General features: G+C 36.8%; 1 protein-coding gene and 1 non-coding gene across 2 annotated transcripts; one reads left to right on the forward strand and one right to left on the reverse strand.

The window, feature by feature from the left end:
- Positions 1 to 752: 752 nt before the first annotated feature.
- On the reverse strand, positions 753 to 859 carry LOC121230071 (small nucleolar RNA R71). Its single transcript, XR_005928023.1, has one exon. It is a non-coding gene; the product is annotated as a small nucleolar RNA R71 (small nucleolar RNA).
- A 15,318-nt stretch (positions 860 to 16,177) lies between these two features.
- Positions 16,178 to 19,664, forward strand: LOC121228934 (uncharacterized). The gene is made up of 4 exons (XM_041111968.1): positions 16,178 to 16,374; positions 16,468 to 17,395; positions 17,612 to 18,339; positions 19,532 to 19,664. The coding sequence occupies exons 1-4, from the start codon at positions 16,178 to 16,180 to the stop codon at positions 19,662 to 19,664; spliced, it is 1,986 nt and encodes a 661-aa protein (XP_040967902.1).
- The last annotated feature ends 1,910 nt before the right edge of the window (positions 19,665 to 21,574 follow it).

Raw genomic sequence — 21,574 nt, forward strand, 5'->3', positions numbered from 1 at the left:
CGCATATCTTCCATTTACTAATATCAAACTTCATAAAACTCATAGTTTCATCAATGGCTCCACTCAAAATCATCAATAAAATAAAAAATTAAAGCATGGGCTTGATAGATTACTAAGAAACGATTACAAAAACGTAGAAATTATCAAAAACAGACTAAAACACATATCGTAATTCTCAAATTTCCTAGCCGATCCCTAACTCAATCTTTTTCTTTCTTATTTCTTTGATTTTCGGCAAGCATGGGTGAATATATGACTAAAATTATGTTTTGTTTTATTAATAATAACTTTAATAACTAAATACCAATTTTACCCTTTGATATAAAAACATTTAATCATTAAACATATGACCATTTATGTCCATCCATTAAGCTAATGGTCTATTTTCATCTTAAGGACTTCACATTTAATAAGACACATCAAATAAGCACTTTAACAAATAGAAGGCCACTTTTACAATTTAAGCGATTAGGTCATTTTATCAAATTGAGCACACAAACGATTAAATTTTCATACGAAACTTTCACACATGCTAATTCACATATTATAAGCCCAAAAATAATATTTAAATGTTTTTTGACTTAAATTTGTGGTCCCAAAACCACTATTTCGACTAGGGTCTAAACTAAACTATTACACTAAGGGATAGAGCTTGAGCCTAGTTGAACTCATTACCATTGAATTCCATTTCTACAAGGAAAGAGTTAGCAGAAAGATTTCTTGTGAAGTACTTCTCACCTAGCAAGAATGTTAAGTTTATGAACAAGGTTACTACCTTTCAACAAATGGATGAAGAGTCCTTGTGTGAGCTGTGGGAAAGGTTTAAAGAAATATTACGAAGATGCCCTCATTATAGAATCCCTCATTGCATCCAATTAGAGACATTTTATAACGATCTAAATGCCCATACGAGGATGGTAGTGGATGCTTCTACTAATGGTGCTCTCCTTTTTAAGTCTTATAACGAGGCTTATGAAATCATTGAGAGGATTGCCAGCAACAATTATCAATGGCTGACCAATCAATTAGTCTCGGGAAGATAAGTCACTAGAGTACATGAAGTGGACGCTCTCACTTCACTTGCATCTCAAGTATCCTCAATATCATCGATGCTTAAATTTTTTTCCATTAATGGGTTTAATAGTGTTACAGCACAACCACCCAATTAATTTGAAAATATAACTTATGTTTATTGTGGGGAAGGAAATTTGTTTGAAGAATATCCATCAAACCTAGAATCCATGTATTACATAGGTAATCAGAACCAGGATCGAGGAAGGCAAGGACTGCAATCTAATTTCTATAACCCATCTTGGCAAAACCACCCTAATTTCTCTTGGAGTAACTAAGGGGTTGGACCCAATAACAATTATGCCCAATCTAGACTGACCCAACCACCTGTTTTTACTCAACAAGTTCAGAAGAAAACTCAAGCTGAATCTTCCAATGACTTAGAAAACTTGTTGAAGGCATATATAGCCAAAAATTGTAACAGTTCAGTTTAGACCCTAGTCGGAATACTAGTTTTGGGACCACAAATTGAAGTAAAAAATATTTTAATATTATTTTTCATGCTTATAATATGTGAGTTGACGTGTGAAAGTTTCGTATGAAAATTTGATAATTTGTGTGCTTAATTTTGAAAAAGGACCTAATCGCCGAAAATGTAAAAGATGTGTTTTATTTCCTAAAGTGCATATTTGCTATGTCTTTATAATTGAGAGGTCCTTATGTTGTTATTTGAACATTGAAAATATGAGTGGACATTAAAGGCCTTAAATATATGTGATTTTATAATGTTATTAATCAAGGGCAAAATTGGTATTTAGTAATTTAAGTTAATATTAATAAAACAAAGCATAAATTAAGGCCATTAACACTTATATTGCCGATTCATCAAAGAAAAAGAAAGCAATTCAAGCTTAGGGTTTCGACTATGGTTTTGTTTGATTGAGGTATGTGTTTTGATAAGTTTTTGATAATTTTTACATTTTTATAATCGTTGCTTAGTAATCTATCAAGCCCATGCCCTAATTTTTGATTTTTTTTAATGATTTTGAGTTATTCCATTGTTGATAATGTGAGCTTTATGAAGTTGATGATGGTAAATTAAATATATGTGTTAGATTACTAAGTTTTGTTTTTGAATTTTTGATGAATTTGAGTAATTTGGGCTAGATTGTGAAATTTGTAAATTAAGGGACTAAAATGAGAAATAAATGAAATATATGAACTTATATGAATACTATGAAAATTCTGCTAAGTATATGAGTAAGAAATTTTGTGTATTTTATGATTTTGTGAATTAGGGACTAAAGTGTCAAAATGTGAAAATGTGAGGGCTAATTTTTAAAATTCTCTAAATGTGTGTTTGTGTATTGAATTGAATGATTTGGTGAATAAAAGGGTTAAATTTGAATGTGTTTAGATCAAGAACTAAAGAAAACAGATTTAGATCGGGGAAAGTCGAAAGTCGTCGAGTACTCGACTCCGTTCGCCCGAATCTGTACGAGGTAAGTCAATATACAAATAAATATGTTTGAATTGAATTATTATTGCTTATATGGTATTGAATTGTGATGAATGACTATTTGAGCTCAATAAGTGTTATCTGAGAAATCTTCGATAATGTGACAACGTCCGAAAAGCCCTGTATGACCCATCGGAATAGTTAGGATACATATGTCATGACATAGGATCTGATATGTGTTATCGTGTAAGACCACATCTGGGACGTTGGCATCAACTTATGATTTACGTGTAAGACCATGTTTGGGACTGATAAACCGTAAATTATACATATTTTTACCCCACGTTTAATGCATTTTATGGATGATTTCCCATTAGAATTGGTGAATTCGATGCTCCTAATGCTTTAGTTTCATGTTTTATACTTAGGAGAGCATAGGAGAGAGAAAAAAACTAGAAACGGGCCAAAAACGGAGAAAATTAGAAAAAGTACAAAATCAACACGGCCTGGACCTCCTCACCACTAGCAGACCACACGGCTGTGTCAATTTGGTAGGCTCGAACACGGCCTAAAGTAATCGAACACAGGCGTGTGCCACGGGCATGTCCCTGCAGAGCCCAAGTTGAGTCCAATTCAGAAAAGGCTAATTTTGAGGGCTTTTAGGCATTCCAAAGCCTATAAATACACCCTAGTGAAGGAAGAAGAGGGGACGAAGAATAGGGAGTAAGGAATTACTCCAAGGAAGCCGATTGATCCATCTTAGAAGCTGGATTCATCATCAAGACTGAAGATCTCTCCTCAATTTCCCTTCAGGAGTTTTGGGTTTTCTTTATGTTTTGTATTCTTTATTCTTCTGAGATGCTTTCTTATTTAGTTATGAACTAAAACCCTTAAATACCTAAGGGGAATGAAACCTAAGACGAATCTTGTTATTATTTTCTGAATCGTATGATAAATATTTAATTTGTTCTTATTTATGTGTTCTTAATTCTTGTTTTGATATCTCAGGATACTGATTCAAGACAAGCTCTTATTCAGAGGAGGAATAGACCCTATCTAAGAGTACATTTGTCATAATTAAGTGGAGTTGATTGCGCGCCTAGACATAGGGTGACAAGATTTTGCCAGATTAGGGTGAAACCTAATAAAAGGATCCATAGATCGAGTTAATGCAACCCTAGAGTGTTAATTAGAGAAAAGTCTCGGTTATTCAATCTAGGGATTAGATGTTATTAGTCTTGAATAGGGATAATAACATAACTTAGGGTTCTCTACGGAACAATTTGAATGAATAAATCGTCCAATTCGGAGCCAGAATAACAAATAAAGTCTAGGTGGATTTTTCCTTAGGTATTGTCTTAAGTCAATCAATTTTCCCCAAAAGCAATTCCCCAATTATTTTCTTTGTGAGTTCTTAGTTTAGATAATTAGTTAATTAAAACAAAACCTCTTTACTCTTAGGCTAGATAATAAAAAGACAGTCATTACTAGTACTTTTAGTTCCTTCGGGTTTGACAATCCGATCTTGCTAAAACTATACTACTGTTCGATAGGTACACTTGCCTACATCGTACTAATAGTTAGTTCAAGAACGAGTAATTATAAATATTTAAAACCTATCAAGAAATCATGCAATTAGGGACATTGGCATCATATTTGATTTCGTGTAAGACCCTGTTTGGGACAGTGGCATCAATATTTGATTACATGTAAGACCACGTCTGGGATGTTGGCATTGTATGAGCTTTCCGAGCTATCTGTGTATCCTTATGATTTCGAATGGTGCAATGAGCATTCCGAGACACGAATGATTATATGAAATGTGTAACTGATTCAGGTACGTTTGAAATTGAGTATCATATTTTATGTTGAAAGGTAAGTATATGTATCTTTGTGATCAAGTGATTATATGTGACAAAAGTATGAGAAAATATGTTATATGTGCAAATGAATGGGGAATATATGAAATGTATTTGAACTATGTGGTATATGATAGCATTTGGCTAAGGAGTATATGGATATTATGATGCTTATATGTTTATATTGTTAAGTTTATTTGTATATGGCTTACTAAGCTTTTGAAAGCTTACTTTGTGTGTCTTTCATCTCTTTTATAGATATCGTAGCTACCGGGAGCTCGGGGATCATCGAGGATTATCACCACACTATCAAACTTCATTTTGGTACCTTTTGAAAATGTGTACATTGAAGTATGGCATGTATAGGCTAGAAGTAATTGTATATGTTTTGGGAATGTGCATATCTAGCCATGTGATTTGGCTTGGTTTTGGTAATGAATATGAATGAGTTTTTGGTATGAATTATGTGATGCAATGTTGTCTTTATGATATGTTCTTGAATGGCCAAAAGAATTGGTCAATTTGGTAAGTTTTGATATGTGCCTATTATGGAATTTGGTAAGAATTTGGCATGAGATTTGATTATGTGATTAGAGATTATGAAACCTATGTTTTGGTATGATTTTTGCCTAGGGTTTGTGTATGTTTCGATTTATATATTGAGTATGAAATTGATGAATAATTTTATGGCATGAAAGGTATATGTTTTGGTTGAGAAATGATTGAGAATTTGGTATAAAATGATATGGTTTTGATGCCTGTAGGGAGGACCCTTAAAAAGGTAGCAAATTGGCCTTGTAAATGGCCTATTTTTGCCCACACGGGTAGGGACACGGGCGTGTGTCTCAGCTGTGTTGCTCGAGGGCCATTTCGAAATAAGCCTGGATGGACCACAAGTCGTACACATAAGAGTGTGCTAGGCCGTGTGGCCAAGTCAGTTTTGACCATGGGCTAAACATACGGGCGTGTGGTCAGCCGTGTGACCCAAGTCAGTAGCTTCCCTAATTTTCACATGGCCTAGCATATGTCTTGTGGCTATGTGGATAAGTCAATATATATGCCCTGTTTTGACATGGCCTACACACACGGGCGTGTCTAAAGCCGTGTGAGGCACATGGCCTGTTCACACGGGTATGTGACCTGTACAACTTTGAAAAAAATGTTTAAGTTTTGAAAAATTTTGTATGAGCTCGGTTTAATCCCAACCCCTTTCTAATGCATGTTTAAGGTCTCGATGACCTAAATAAGGGACTCTATGGTAATGTTTGAGTATGATTGATAATGATGTATATGAATTGCTCGTAAAATGTTTCAATTTTTCTGGTAACGCCTTTAACCTTAGTTCAACGATGTATACGGGTTAGAGGTGTTACATTTGGTTGGTATCAGAGCTACAATTTAGTCGATTCTAAGACTAACGTAGCATATGTGAGTCTAGCTATATATGCCATATTTATGAACTGCGATAGTGTGATGAATCCTGACAATGAAAATGTGTTTTTATATAGCAAATGGATCCCGAACAGCTATAGTTGAAGATGTTGAGAGTAATGTGCCTACTCTCGCACAAGGGACAGCGCCATTCGACTCTAGAACGGCTACGAGTACCCATGATGGAGAGGCAAGACAAGCCTTTTATCAGATGATGAATGATTGGTTCACCCAATATATTTGAATTAATCTGGCTGTTCAACAACACCCAACCTCGACTAATCCTTCGTAAATTCCTGTCATGCCACAAACGAATTTGATTCAGTTAAATAAGCCTCCGGTTGATAAGATTAGAAAGTATGGAGCTGAAGAATTTCGTGCTCAAACTAATGGTGATGCTAAAAGAGTCGAGTTCTAGTTAGAAAATACAATACGAGTGTTTGATGAATTGTCTTTGACTTCAGATTAATGCATAAAATGTGCCATTTCACTTTTGAGAGATACGACATATCACTGGTGGAAGACATTGATATCGGTGGTTCTGAGAGAGCGAGTCACCTGGGATTTCTTCCAAGCTGAGTTCTGAAAGAAATACATCAGTCAGGGATTTATCGACCGAAAATGTAAGGAGTTTCTTGATTTGAAATAAGGCCGTATGTCTGTTACAGAATACGAGCGAGAATTTGTGAGACGAGCCAGTATGCAAGAGAATGTGTTTCGACTGAAGCAATTATGTGAAAAAGATTCGAGGATGGCTTGAATGAAGACATCAAATTATTAGTTGGGTTTTAGAAATCAAAGAGTTTGTTATGCTTGTTGAGTGAGCATGTAAAGCCGAAGAGCTCAGGAAAGAGAAAAGAAAAGCTGATTCAGAAGCTAGAGATGTGAGAAAGAGATCTGCAAGTAAATCATTTCAGCCTGTGTCAAAGAAGTTTCGAGATGATTTTAGCCATTCAAAGGCTGATGTGGGACATTCGGGTAGAGATCATGCTAGATTACATTCGAGCTTCAAAGCTCCAACTACTTCTATTGCTAGTGTTAGAAATGTTCGATCTAATCAACCTGAGTGGAAACACTGTGGTAAAAGACATCCTGGTAATTGTAGATAGTATGATCGGGCTTGTTTCAAGTGTGGATCATTAGATCACTTTATTCATGATTGTCCCGAGTCTGTTGAACAAGAAATTATGCAAAATACGAGACCGAGTAACAGTCCAGCTAGAGGTAGACCTCCTAGAAATACGAGAAATATGAGTGGTAGTCAAAGAGGGACTAAAAACACTGTTGTTTGATCCGAGGCTCGCGCACCTACCAAAGCCTATGCCATTCGAGCTCGTGAGGAACTTTCATCTCCAGATGTTATAACTGGTACTTTTACTCTCTATGATACTTTTGTGATTGCATTGATAGATCCTAGATCAATGCATATATGCATGAAATTAGTCTCTAGTAAGACTTTGCCAGTAGAGTCTATTGAATTTGTGATTAGAGTATCGAACCTCCTAGGAAAAAGTGTTTTGGTTGACAAAGTCTGCAAGAATTGTCTATTAATATTTCAAGACATTTGTTTTCCGGTCCATCTGATGTTATTACCTTTTGATGAGTTTGATATAATTTTAGGTATGGATTGGTTAACTTTGCACGATGCTGTTGTGAATTGCAAACGAAAAACTATTGATTTGAGAGGCAAAAATGATGAAATAGTCTGAATTGAATCTAGTGATTTGAATGGATTATCGGCTGTGATGTCTTTGATAAAAGCTCTGATATAATGAGAAAAGGTTGTGAAACCTACTTTGCATATGTGATTGATTAAAAAATAACTGAAAAGAGAGTGGAATCAGTGCCTGTTGTTTGTGAATTTCCTGATGTGTTTCCTGAAGAACTTCCGGGATTACCTCTGATTCGAAAAGTTGAATTTGGTATTGAGTTAGTACCAAGAACTACTCTGATTTCGATAGCTTTGTATAGAATGGCTCCGACCGAGTTAAAATAGTTAAAATCTCAGTTGCAAGAGTTGATAGATAGAGGATTCGCAAGGTCAAGTTTCTCACATTGGGGTGCTCTTGTTCTGTTTTTGAAAAAGAAAGATGGTACAATAAGAATGTGCATCGATTATTGTCAGTTGAACAAAGTGACTATCAAGAATAAATACCCTCTGCCTCGAATTGATGATTTGTTTGATCAGTTGAAAGGAGCTATCGTGTTTTTAAAGATAGATTTGAGATCAGGCTATTATCAGTTGCGAGTAAAAGACTCTGACATTTTGAAAACTGCATTTAGAATGAGGTACAACCACTATGAATCTTTAGTTATGCCTTTCAGATTAACTAATGCATCTGCTTTCTTTATGGATTTAATGAACAGAATTTTCAGACCGTATTTAGATTGATTTGTTGTCGTGTTCATTGATGACATATTGATTTATTTGTGTGATGAATCTAAACATGCCGAGCATCTGAAAATAGTACAATAGACTTTACGTGATAAGCAATTGTATGCGAAGTTTAGCAAATGTGAGTTTTGGCTACGCGAAGTTGGTTTTCTGTGCCATATTATGTCAGTATCAGGTATCCGAGTTGATCCGAGCAAAATTTTAGCTATTTTGGATTGGAAGCCGTAGTTTTCTGGGACCTATCGTGTATTATAGATGATTCGTAAAAGGCTTTTCTAGATTGTAACTCTGTTAACGAAATTACTTCAGAAAGATGTGAAATTTGATTGGTTTGAAAAGTGTCAGAAAAGCTTTGATCAGTTGAAAGCCCTATTGGCTGCAGCTCCAGTGTTCATACAACCCAAATCGGGTGAAGAATTTGTGATCTATAGTGATGCTTCGTTAAACGATCTGGGATGTGTTTTGATGCAGGAAGGCAAAGTCATTGCTTATGCTTTGAGAAAGTTAAAGCCACATGAAAAGAACTATTCAACGCACGACCTTGAGTTAGCTGCGATTGTATTTGCTTTGAAGATTTGGCGTCACTATCTGTTTGGTGAGAAATGTCATGTATATTCTGATCATAAGATTTTGAAATATCTGATGACTCAAAAAAATCTGAATCTGCAACAAAGAAGGTGGCTAAAACTGCTAAAAGACTATGAGCTTTTGATTGACTATCATTCGGGAAAAAAATGTTGTTGTTGATGTTTTGAGTCAAAAATCACTGTTTGCATTACATACCATGAATACTCATTTACCTTTGTTTGATGATGGTTCGATTTTAGTGGAATGAAAGCGAGACCATTATTTTTACAACAGCTTATTGATGTTCAAAAAGTTGATAATGAGATAATAGCAAAATGAGCTCAGGGTGATTTAGATTCTGAGTCAGAATTCATAGTTGATAAAGATGATTGTCTGAGATTCCGAGATCAGATTTGTGTTTTGAGAAATTTAGAGTTGATTCAGATGATTTTGAATGAAGCTCACAATAGTCATTTATCTGTTCATCCAGGTAATATGAAAATGTATAATGATTTGAAACAACATTAGTGGTGGTTTGGAATGAAAAAGATATCTCCGACTTTGTTTCTAAATGTTTAATCTGTGAGCAAGTTAAAGTTGAATATCAGGTGCCTTCCAGTTTGTTACAACAGATTATGATTCCGGAATGGAAATGGGATAGAGTGACAATGGATTTTGTTTTGGGTTTGCCCCTATCTCCTCGAAAGAAAGATGTTATCTGGGTTGTGGTTGATCGATTGACAAAATCAGCTCATTTTATTCCAGTACGATCCGATTACTCGCTTGATAAGTTAGCTGAGTTATACATTTTCAATTTTGTGAGATTGCACGATGTGTCATTATCTAATGTGTTAGATAGAGATCCGAGATTCACATTGCGATTTTGGAAGAAATTGCAAGACGCTTTGGGTATGAAATTGCACTTCAGTACTACTTTTCACCTACAAACGGATGGTCAATCCGAGTGGATTATTCAGATTCTTGAAAATATGTTGAGATGTTGCATTCTTGAGTTTGAAGGTACGTGGCAACAATATTTTCCTTTGATTGAATTCACTTATAATAACAGTTTTCAATAGAGTATTAAAATGACACCGTACGAAGCCTTATATAGTCGCAAATGCTATAAACCTTTGTATTGGACTAAGCTCAGTGAGAATAAGATACACTGGGTCGATTTGATAAAAGAGACTGAACATAAAGTAAAAGTGATTCGAGATAGTTTGAAAGTAGCTTCGATCGTCAGAAATATTACGTAGATTTGAAATGAAAAGATATTGAATTTGAGATTGGCGACAAAGTGTTTTTGAAAGTATCCCCGTGGAAGAAAGAACTCCGATTTGGAAGAAAAGGCAAATTAAGTCCAAGGTTTATCGGGCTATATGAGATTACCAAGCGTATGGGGCCGGTTGCTTATAGATTGTTGTTGCCACTTGAGCTAGAAAATATTCATAATGTATTTCATGTACCAATGCTTCGACGATACAGATCCGATCCTTTGCATGTGATTTCTTTGTCGGAGATTTAGATTCAGTCCGATATGACCTATAAAGAAGAACCAATCCATATCTTAGCTAGTGAGGTTAAAGAATTATGAAATAAGAGAATAGCATTAGTAAAAGTATTGTGGAATTGACACGGTGTTGAAGAGGCTATGTTGGAGCCCGAAGATGCTATGAGACAGCAATATCCGAATCTGTTCAACGGTAAGATTTTCGGGGACGAAAATCCCTAAAGAGGGAGAGTTGTAACAGTCCAGTTTAGACCCTAGTTGGAGTAGTGGTTTTGGGACTAGAAATTTGAGTTAAAAAATATTTTAATATTATTTTCTGTGCTTATAATATGTGAATTGACGTGTGTGAAATTTTTGTATGAAATTTGATCGTTTGTGTGCTTAATTTTGAAAAAGGACCTAATCGCTGAAAAATGTAAATGATGTGTTCTATTTGCTAAGGTGCCTATTTGCTATGTCCTTATAATTGAAAGGTCCTTATGTTGTTATTTGACCATTGAACATATGAGTGGACATTAAAGGCCTTAATATATGTAATTTTATAATGTTATTAATCAAGGGCAAAATTGGTATTTAGTAATTTAAGTTAATATTAATAAAACAAAGCATAAATTAAGGCCATTAGCACCTTATATTGCTGAATTCATCAAAGAAAAAGAAAGAAATTCAAGCTTAGGGTTTCGGCTATGGTTTTGTTTGATTGAGGTATGTGTTTTGATCGATTTTTGATAATTTTTACGTTTTTGTAATCGTTGCTTAGTAATTTATCAAGCCTATGCCCTAATTACTGATTTTGTTGACTATTTTGAGTTATGCCATTGTTGATAATGTGAGCTTTATGAAGTTGGTGATGGTAAATTAAAGATATGTGTTAGATTACTAAGTTTTGTCTTTGAATTTTTGATGAATTTGAGTAATTTGGGCTAGATTGTGAAATTTGTAAATTAAGGGACTAAAATGAGAAATAAATGAAATATGTGAACTTATATGAATATTGTTATAGGCCAATTTAGGCCTAGTTATATTTACAACATAAGCCCACCTACCCAATACACAAGACCCATTAAACCCACACCAACAAACCAAATACCCTAGCCCAAGTACCACCAACCCAATACTCAACTAGCCCAACATCAAAAAAGAAAAAAACAAATTAGGAAAAAACCCTAGCCGCCGCCTCTGTCCCATCATCTCTGTCAACCCCCATACCAGCCTCTGCTCCACCGTTCAACCACCACCTGCACAGCAAGCAGAACACGCAACAGCAACAAAAAAAGGGGAAATAGACAATGTAACAAATGGGCTATAAAGCCGAATGGAAACTATTGTAAAAAGGGATTTTTTTCTTTGATGAATACCAATAGATTAAAACACAAAACAGTAATTTCAGTGTTACCAAAGAACGATTCTAGCAAAATCGTAGCATAAGAATCAAGCAACCAAAGATATCGAAGGCTTAAGGTATATATATATATGTAGCAATGTTTTTATTACTTTATTTTAATATTTTTATTATAGTAGCTTTTTTATTTTAATATTAATATTATTATATTATTATTATTATTTATTATTATTATTTGTATATATTATTCATACTATCATTATTATGTTATTACCACTATTACATTTATTATATTAGTATTACTATTGCTATCATTATCAATATTAGTATTATTGGGTGTTTTCATTATATATATGTCGTTTATATTTATAGTATTATTTAATATTGTGTTTACTATATATATTTACCCTTTTTACTATTATTACCTATTATTTTATTTTTAATATTATTAAGTTATATTTTGTATATTCTTTTATTATTATTATTATTATCGTTATTAACTTATATATACATATATATATTTGTACATATCATTATTTTATATTATTGTTGTAAATATTTTTATTTATATATTTTATGTACGTCTCCTAATATTTTCTTTTATTGTAGATATTATTATTATTATTACATACTTTTATTATATGCATATATACATGTATTTTTACGTACATATTATTATTTTATATTATTATTACCAAATATATCATTTTTTCTTATTTTATTATTAGTACATGATTTGTTTTTATTTTCTTTTTTTTTTGTAAATATCATTGTTATTGTTATTGTAATATTCTAGTATTCTATGTTAATATTTTTCATTAATGATATCATTGTTTGTGTCGTTTATCTATTTTTAAATTCTCACTTTAGAAATATTTTTCTCATGTTTTAATTAATTTCAAAAATAAGGCAATGTACCAATTTAACATTAAGCCATCGATTTCATCGCTATGTTGGGTGAAATTCGTCGGCTCGTGTTAAAAATCGGACACCCTTTCTAAAAAAATCGAAAACTAAAAATTCTCATTTTTCAATTGGATCACGAGTAAATGTCAAATTGAATTCGTACTTTTGAAAATCAAGACAACACGAGTTTAATAAAGATACCAATTTTGGGCGTCGCGAGGGTGCTAATACTTCCTCGTGCGTAATTGACTCCCGAACCCAACTTTACTTTGGTTTTTTGACGTAGACCTAAATTTGGCCTTCATTTTTGTTCAAGAATAAATTTTCTTTTCAAAAAAGATGATTTATTAGGTGTCTGATCACACCTAGAAAAAAGATCGGTGGCGACTCCCTTTTTTTAACAAAATCGAAAGTCGTTTTTTTCTAGCTTCCAATAAGTCACCTCAATTAGCGATAGAAAGCAAAAATTTTTTACGTCGCTACAGCTGGCGACTCCGCTGGGGATCGCATTTTTGAGAGTCGATTCGAATTAAACGCGTGTTGTCAAAATTTTCAAAATTCATTGTTCAAATTAATATTTAGTCGTGATCACAAAATTGTGTTTTTGAAAAATCATGCATTTGCATCGTGTTGTATATATTCTTCTAACTTGTTTTATCTGGTTATTTTTCAGCTTTAAATTTTTTAGTTTTGGTTTAGTTTTTAAATAAAACGTAAAGGTTTGTGAGTTTCTCCCCACACACCGTGCACTTGCATTTTTGCATCACATGAGCTCTCTACAGAGGCTCCGTCCGCTTAAGTGGAAGTAAACGCTATGCCTTCGTGAGTTAACTCGTCCCTCTGCACAGGCTAGTGAATACTTCCGGGTTACATATGACTTATGCTTTCGTGAGTTAACTTGTCCCTCCGCATAGGCATAAGTAAATGTAATCCCTCGAATTGAACTTGTGAGCCTGTGATGGGCTACGACCGAGACTTCGTACTAGTCTTAGTAGACGATAGTGCGAACAATTCGAGTACCTATCTAGAACTGAAACTGCATATAGTGAACCGTATGAGACACCTAATTAGAGCCATGCCGAACATCTGTCCGTTAATAGTCACCAAAATAAATACATGGGATAAACGCCTCTTACCTTTTATTTCGTTGACATTTACACTTTTTATTTGGATTTTCCATAATTTATATTTGTTGTGATTACTAACCAAGGTTGTTTGTCTTTATTTTTATTTTTCATCATGCATTATAGGCATCATATTAGGAAGGTGTTGACTAGAGATTGGTTACCAAAAAAAAGGGTTTCTAATGGAAGAGTCAATTATACAAACAACCGAGAAGAATGCCGTGGTTCGGGACTGGTCTCTAAAAACTTAGAAAAAAAAGGGATAGTCTAGTGGAGGGATGTATTGCCAATCTGCCCGAGCACGTAACTGTGAATGTTCGCCAGAATGACCTTGAAGATTTGGTGCGGATTTGGAGACCGTGGGATTCGGGCACTAGAGGCATCTTCATTGAAAGGTACAGGGATATAGCCAGCCTGATCGCCGTCAACATAGATGAAAAATTGATTCAGGCCATGATCAAATTCTGGGATCCGGCTTACCAGTGTTTCATTTTTAATCAAGAAGATATGACCCCAACCGTGGAAGAGTACGCTGCTTTACTTCGTGTTGATAATGTGCAATTCTACAAGATTTATGTGAAGGAGCCCAAGCCGATGACTTTCAAGAAAAAACTGGTAAAGTGGACTGGCTTGACTGACACAGGCCGAGAAATAAATAAAGAAAAAGAATGAAATCAACTATATTCCGTGGTTTTCCCTGCGGAATTTAGTCCTAAATCATCCCGATATTTTAAAGAGAGTGAATCTGTTCGCTTTGGCCATTTACGAATTGGTCGTCTTCCCAAAAGTTCTGGGACATATAGAGGTTACAGTAGTGGACTTCTTTGAAAAGTTAAAACAAGGAATCAACCCTATCCCAACTATTTTGGCCGAGACCTTCAGATCCCTAAGCAGTTATAGGAGAAAAGGGGAAGGACACTTTATCGGATGTGCGCAATTGCTTAATGTTTGGATTTTGAGCCATTTCTGGAAAGTAGAGCACACACCGTACCACATGTTTTCAACCTTCGCCCCGATGGAAGCCTATCTTGGGAAAGAATGGCCAAAGGATGTCACCGAAGAGCATTGGGTTTTAGTTTTTCAGAACCTTCGAGCTGAAGATGTAACCTAGAGAGCACCGTGGATCCGCCCTTCGGTTCTGTTATACAAGGTTGGAAACCAAGATTGGGTGCCACTGCTCGGATTATAGGGGGGAGTATGTTATGCTCCGTTATTGGCCCAGAGGTAGTTTTCTTCGCGACAATTCATACCCCCACTAGAGGATTAGCACAGTCCAAATTTGCTTTCGCAGGCAAGGGTTATATGAAAAAGGTTCGAGATACGGCGAAGTCTTGGAAGAAAATTCATCTGATGGAATTGGCTCTATACGCTGATACTTTCACCCAGGATTATGACGTATGGAGAAAACAACAAGTGAATAGTCAGCAAGTCTCGTCAATGAATTATACCTTCTAGAATCCTTTCTCGGAAGAAATGCCATCCGAGCTAGAAATGGCAAGACTGGAATTTGAACAAGAAAAACCCAAGATGTCACGGGGACCTTAGTGCTCTTCAAGAGGAAAATTACCAGCTGAAGATTGATGTTCAAATTGAAAGATCCAAAATCGAGAAAGTGCAAAGAGAAGTTGAAGTCATAAGAAATGACTTAAGGGACCTTCATTTGGAAAATAAGAAGTTAAGAGTCACTATCAAGAATAATGGGTTTGGCAAGTCATCGGTAGAATGGAAGGAAGAACTAAACAATATCAGAGGAGGAATGGAATTTTGGAAAGGAAAAGCGAAAAAAGAAGAAGAAAAGGCTGCACGGGCTATGATGGAGCTAAGAAAGAAGAACGCCAAATATGAAGCTGTGTCTGCCGAAGTAATGACTAGTTGATCTAAACGTCAAGAACTAAAAGAGAGGATACGGGATTTAGAAGACATATTGCAAGATCGTCAACAACAGCTAGATACTCTCTTGAAGGTTTTGGAAGAAAAGAATAGTCAATATGATAGAGACATTCGTGCTTACGAAGAGGGCCTCCAAGAAAAAGAAATGCAACTTAGCTATTTAATCAATAAAATTCGTGGGGTAGCCATGCACGTGGTACAACTATCGGAAAAAGCTGAAATTCTCATGTGCCAATTCCCTTCAAGCTGAAGATCAAACATATTAGAATTCTTAGCACGAGTAAAGAAATATGGCGATATAGCTAGGAAGTTTGTGTAATGGCTGAATCGAAAATGGCAAAATGTTTTGTAATGGACTCTTTTGATAAATGAAATGCCTAAATAGGGGCTATCTTGAAATCAACACCAAATTCTTGCATATGCATTTATGACTAACATTCATTTAACATTTATGCATTCATTCATTCATTCATTGCATATCCCATAATCGTTCGCTGAGGTTAAAACATACAATTCGCAGTTGTAATACCACAAGACTGGAACCACATCATTTGTATAGGACACACTGACAAGCTAGAGTAATGGAGGCTGAATTCAATGAAAGGATTGAAAGGATGGATAGAATCCAAAGGAAATTGCAAGAGTAGTTGGCCAAGTCACAGCAAGAGACAAGAGACTTAATGGTGAGATCTCGAGAAGAATCACTCGAACAGAAAGATCAAATGGCCAAGATGATGGAAATGATGTCGGCTCTGGTAGAAGGAAAGGGACCTATGAACCCTGACATTGTGGAACCACAGTCAAGGGTTAACCTCGATCAGGATCCACCCTACCCTCCAGGATTTACTCCACCGCATGCCCACGCAACACAAAGAGGGTACGCTTAATGGGAACCTACAGGCCTGGAGCAACGACCTGCGCCACATGCTAATCTGGGGCAAGGAGTGTTCGTATCAAACCCGGGGGCTAGTCCTGCTGATCCACTCTTTCCAGATTTGGACGATCCAGCAGAGATAGCCAGGTTGAAATTGGATGATCACGATGCAAAGGAAAAATATAGGAGCCTAGAGGAAAGACTTAAGGCGATAGAAGGCACTGAAGTCTTCTCTGTACTGAACGCTAAAGAGCTCAGTTTGGTACCCGATTTAGTTTTGCCTCCAAAGTTTAAGGTACCGGATTCTGAAAAGTACGATGGGACAAGATGCCCAAAAGCGCATCTCATCATGTTTTGCCAGAAGATGACCGGCTATGTGAATGAAGATAAGCTGATCATACACTGTTTTCAGGATAGCTTAGTCGGATCAGCTCTTCGATGGTATAATCAGCTTAATAGAGAAAGGATTCGATCATGGAAGGATTTAGCGTCAACATTCTGTGAACAGTACAAACACGTATCCGATATGGTGCATGATCGAATGACTCTGCAAATGATGAAGAAGAAACTAACGGAGACCTTCAAGCAATACGCCCAAAGGTGGAGAGATATCTCGGCCCAAGTGGAGCCTTCACTGACTAAGACTGAGATAACGGTCCTTTTCATCAACACGTTGAAAGCGCCATTCTATAACAAGTTGGTAGGAAGTGCCACAAAGGACTTTGTGAATATTGTGATATCTGGGGAACTTATTGAGAATGCCATCAAGAGTGGAAGGATGAAAGGTTCTGACAGTTCAAGAAGGGCAGCACTCATAAAGAAAAGAAAGCCAGAAACCCATATGGTGGGAGCTGGAAGCCGCTATACTCCAAACCCATACTCAAACCAACCACGACCGCGATATCACTTATCCCCAAACATCTATTTTCCTCTCCAAAACTCTTACTACCAAGCACCACCGCCTTCTTACCCCGTATACGCCACGAACAACCACAGACCCATCGCCACATTCCCACAAAACACTGTACCCGCTCAAAGCCAACCCAGAAACGAACCAAGACCAGCAAGGCCCAATCCCGAGAGACCGCAATTTACTCCTATCCCTATGTTGTATGGGGAATTGTACCCAAAACTTTTGGAGAAACAATTAATATCTTCCCATTATATGGCACCCTTGAAACCCCCGTACCCGAAATGGTACGATCCTAACACTAGTTGTGTATACCATGCTGGAAACCAGGGGCATTCTACAGAGAATTGCCTTGCCTTTAAGAAGAGAGTTCAAGGACTCATTGATGCGGGCATCCTGCGATTCGATAGTGCTAGTAATGCAACTGGGAACCCGATCCCTGACCATGCTGAAGGGAATGTGAACGTGGTAACGGAGGAGGGTAAGTGGCAAACAAGAAGCTGTGTTTTTGAAATAAGAACGCCTCTGCAGAAAATCTGGGAGGTTTTGGTTGAGAAGGGATTACTCTGTCACACCGACAAAATGCTCGGAGAAAGAGGTCAAGTTTTTTGTAATTTCCATGGTCTTGAAGGGCATAACATTCAATCCTATGAAGAATTTAGAAAATTATTACAAGACATGATGGATAATAAGGAGATTAGGATCTTTAATAAAAGGGAAAAGGCCGATGAAGGAGAAGTATGCACCTCTGACAATCAATCGTTAGGTCTCCTGTATAGCGCCAATCGACCATTCGTAATTTATTATGATGCAAGGAAGGAATCGGTGAAACCAAAGATAATCATTGAAGTACCATCTCCTCTCCCTTACAAGGATGACAAGGCGGTTCCGCGGAAATACGACATCAACATCGTCACACCTGAAGGTGAAAAATCCGAAGCCACAATTGGAGATATTGGGGAGGTAGGCCATTTTACCCACAGTGGGCGGTGTTATTCTAAAGAGATTGAGCCGATAAAGAAGAACAGTGACTGGAAGCAAAAAGGAAAGGCAGTGATGTATGAGGTCGAAGTCGAGCAGGAAACTCCACCCGTGCAAGAAACTAAAAAGCTGTGGATGAGGAGGAAGCACAGGAGTTTTTGAAATTTATCAAGCACAGTGAATACAATGTGGTGGAACAATTGAATAAGCAACCAGCACGAATCTCAGTTTTATCTCTACTGTTAAATTCAGAGCCACACCGGAATGCTTTGCTGAAGGTGTTAAATCAAGCTTACGTAGCAAACAACATATCTGTTGAGAAGCTTGATAGGTGGGTGAATAATCTGAACATTAACAATTTCATCTCTTTTAGTAATGATGAGATACCGCCAAATGGTAGAGGCTCAGTGAAAGCATTGCATATTACGACTCACTGCAAGGGCTACATAATATCGAATGTGCTCATCGATAATGGGTCGGCACTCAATGTCATGCTTTTGGCCATGCTTTCCAAGATTCCTATGGATCTGTCCTATCTAAGGCCTTGTCATTCCATAGTAAGGGCATTCGATGGGACAAGACGAGAAGTCATGGGAAAGATTGAGATCCCTCTGGAAGTGGGCCTTTATATATACGATGTTGAATTTCAAGTCATGGACATTACACCATTATACAATTGCCTCTTGGGAAGACCTTAGATCCATTCTGCTGGAGCAGTCTCGTCATCCCTCCACCAAAAAATGAAATTTATCATGGATGGCTGTTTGGTCACAGTCGAGGGCGAAGATGACATTGTCGCATCTATCTCTGCTGATGCGCCGTACCTTAAAGTAAGCAAAGACGCAGTGGAATGTTCCTTTCGATCTCTTGAATTTGTCAATGCCACATTGTTCCCGGAGGAAACAGAATTCCCGTGCCTAGGCTGTCAAGAAATACCATGATGGGAATCAAGCTGACTGTAGGAAGGGGAGCTCGAGCGAGAAAAGGTTTAGGGAGATATCTGCAAGGAATAGTCAGGGCTTTAAAGCCAGTGCACCACAAGGCCCGATACGGTTTAGGGTTCCAGCCGGACATGCGTCAAAGAAGAAAACAATGGAAGAAAGATCAAGAAAGAAGGATCGCAAGAACCTTAGGCCGAGAATTAGAATAGGAGTCCATAACGTACCATCCTTTGTCAAAAACATTTACATCTGCAGGAATGATATACCCCGGGCAAGATAATCCAAGAAGCACACTGTTATTAATTGAAAGGGGTCTTCAGAATGTCAGTATAAATGTCATTGACAAAGGAAATGATGCAATTAAGGATGTTTCAATGATACGCCCTTGTCCTCCTAGATTCGTTTTGAAAAATTGGACTGCTGTGGATCTCCTTGTAGTTTTTAAGTCTTCTCCAGAGTAATGCTCAATGTTAACACTCTTCATTTTGTGTGCCCCTAAGTGATAGTAGGGATTCTTTTGTAAGAGCTTGTGATTTGCTCTTTATCATTTAAATGAACATCAATGGAGATGCATTTTGTCATGATCTTTTCATTCTCATTAATTTCATAATTTTTCCCTCTTTTCACAACTTGTCATTGCATATATCCCACATCATGCCATTATGCTTGTTGGTCCCAATACTTTGATGCTCCTCTATAGTTTTCTTTTCCATTCAACTTTCAGGTGTTCAGATATCAACGATATGAACAAACCCGTTACAAATCTTAAAATCGATTTCGAGAAGGCTATTTGTTTAGGAGAGTTCGAAGCTGAGGAAAATGTTGAAGACTATGTCTCGTCTCCTGACTTGCTAAGAATGGTAGAACAAGAAGATAAACAGATTCTACCTCATCAAGAATTTGTTGAGATAGTAAACTTGGGAAATGAAGAAAAGAGGCAAGAAGTGAAGATTGGGACCTCCATTTCAGATGACACTAGACATGATTTGATCACTTTGCTTGATGAGTATAAAGATGTATTTGCATGGTCGTATCAGGACATGCCAGGATTGGATGAGGATGTAGTGGTCCATAGACTCCCACTGAAACTAGAATACAAACCCATTCAACAGAAGCTAAGACGAATGAGACCTGAAATACTGTTAAAGATAAAAGAAGAAGTCAAGAAACAATTCGATGCTGGCTTCCTACAAGTCTCCAAGTATCCACAATGGGTAGCTAACATAGTCCCAGTAACGAAAAAGGATGAGGTGCGAATGTGTGTGGATTATCGCGATTTGAATCGAGCAAGTCCTAAAGATAATTTTCCTTTGCCACACATCGATACATTGGTGGATAACACAACCAAACATTCATTATTTTCATTCATGGATGGATTCTCGGGTTATAATCAGATAAAGATGGCTCCTGAGGACATGGAGAAAACTATTTTTGTAACTATATGGGGAGCATTCTGTTATGAGGTGATGCCGTTCAAATTAAAGAACGCTGGGGCAACATATCAGAGGGCCATGGTGATGTTGTTCCATGACATGATGCACAAAGAAATAGAAGTCTATGTCGATGATATGATCGCCAAATCCAAGGGGGAAAGAGAGCATGTTAGGAACCTCAGAAAGTTGTTCGAAAGACTGTGAAAGTTCCAGCTGAAGCTTAATCCAGCCAAATGTACGTTTGGGGCTACCTCGGGAAAATTACTAGGCTTCATCGTTAGCGAAAGAGGCATTGAAGTTGATCCAGATAAGATAAAGGCCATACAAGAACTACCACTTCTGCGCACGCAAAAAGAAGTAAGAGGATTTTTAGGGAGGTTAAACTACATCGCTCGGTTCATTGCTCAACTTACCAACCAGTGTGACCTAAATTTTTGACTCCTTCGAAAACATAATCCGGAAGAATGGAACGAAGAGTGCTAAGTGGCTTTTGACAAGATAAAACAGTATTTGTCTAGTCCTCTGGTGCTAGTACCGCCAACTCTAGGAAAACTTTAATATTGTATTTGACTACATTCGAAAATTCAATGGGTTGCGTACTGGGGCAACATGATGAGTCAGGGAAGAGAGAAAAGGCGATTTACTATCTAAGCAAAAAGTTCACAGAGTATGAGGCAAAGTATTCGTCAATTGAAAAATTTTGTTGCGCTTTGGTTTGGGCAGTTCGGAGGCTCAGGCAGTATATGTTGTATCATACGACATGGTTAATTTCAAAGTTGGACCTAATAAAGTATATGATGGAATCACCTGTACTCTCAGGAAGAATGGCACGATGGCAAATCCTACTGTCAGAGTATGACATCGTCTATGTGAGCCAAAAGTCGATAAAAGGGAGCGCAATAGCTTACTTCTTAGCAACTCGAACAACAGAGGAATAC

This window comes from Gossypium hirsutum, chromosome A05 (genome assembly GCF_007990345.1).
Source record: "Gossypium hirsutum isolate 1008001.06 chromosome A05, Gossypium_hirsutum_v2.1, whole genome shotgun sequence".
NCBI lineage: Eukaryota > Viridiplantae > Streptophyta > Magnoliopsida > Malvales > Malvaceae > Gossypium > Gossypium hirsutum.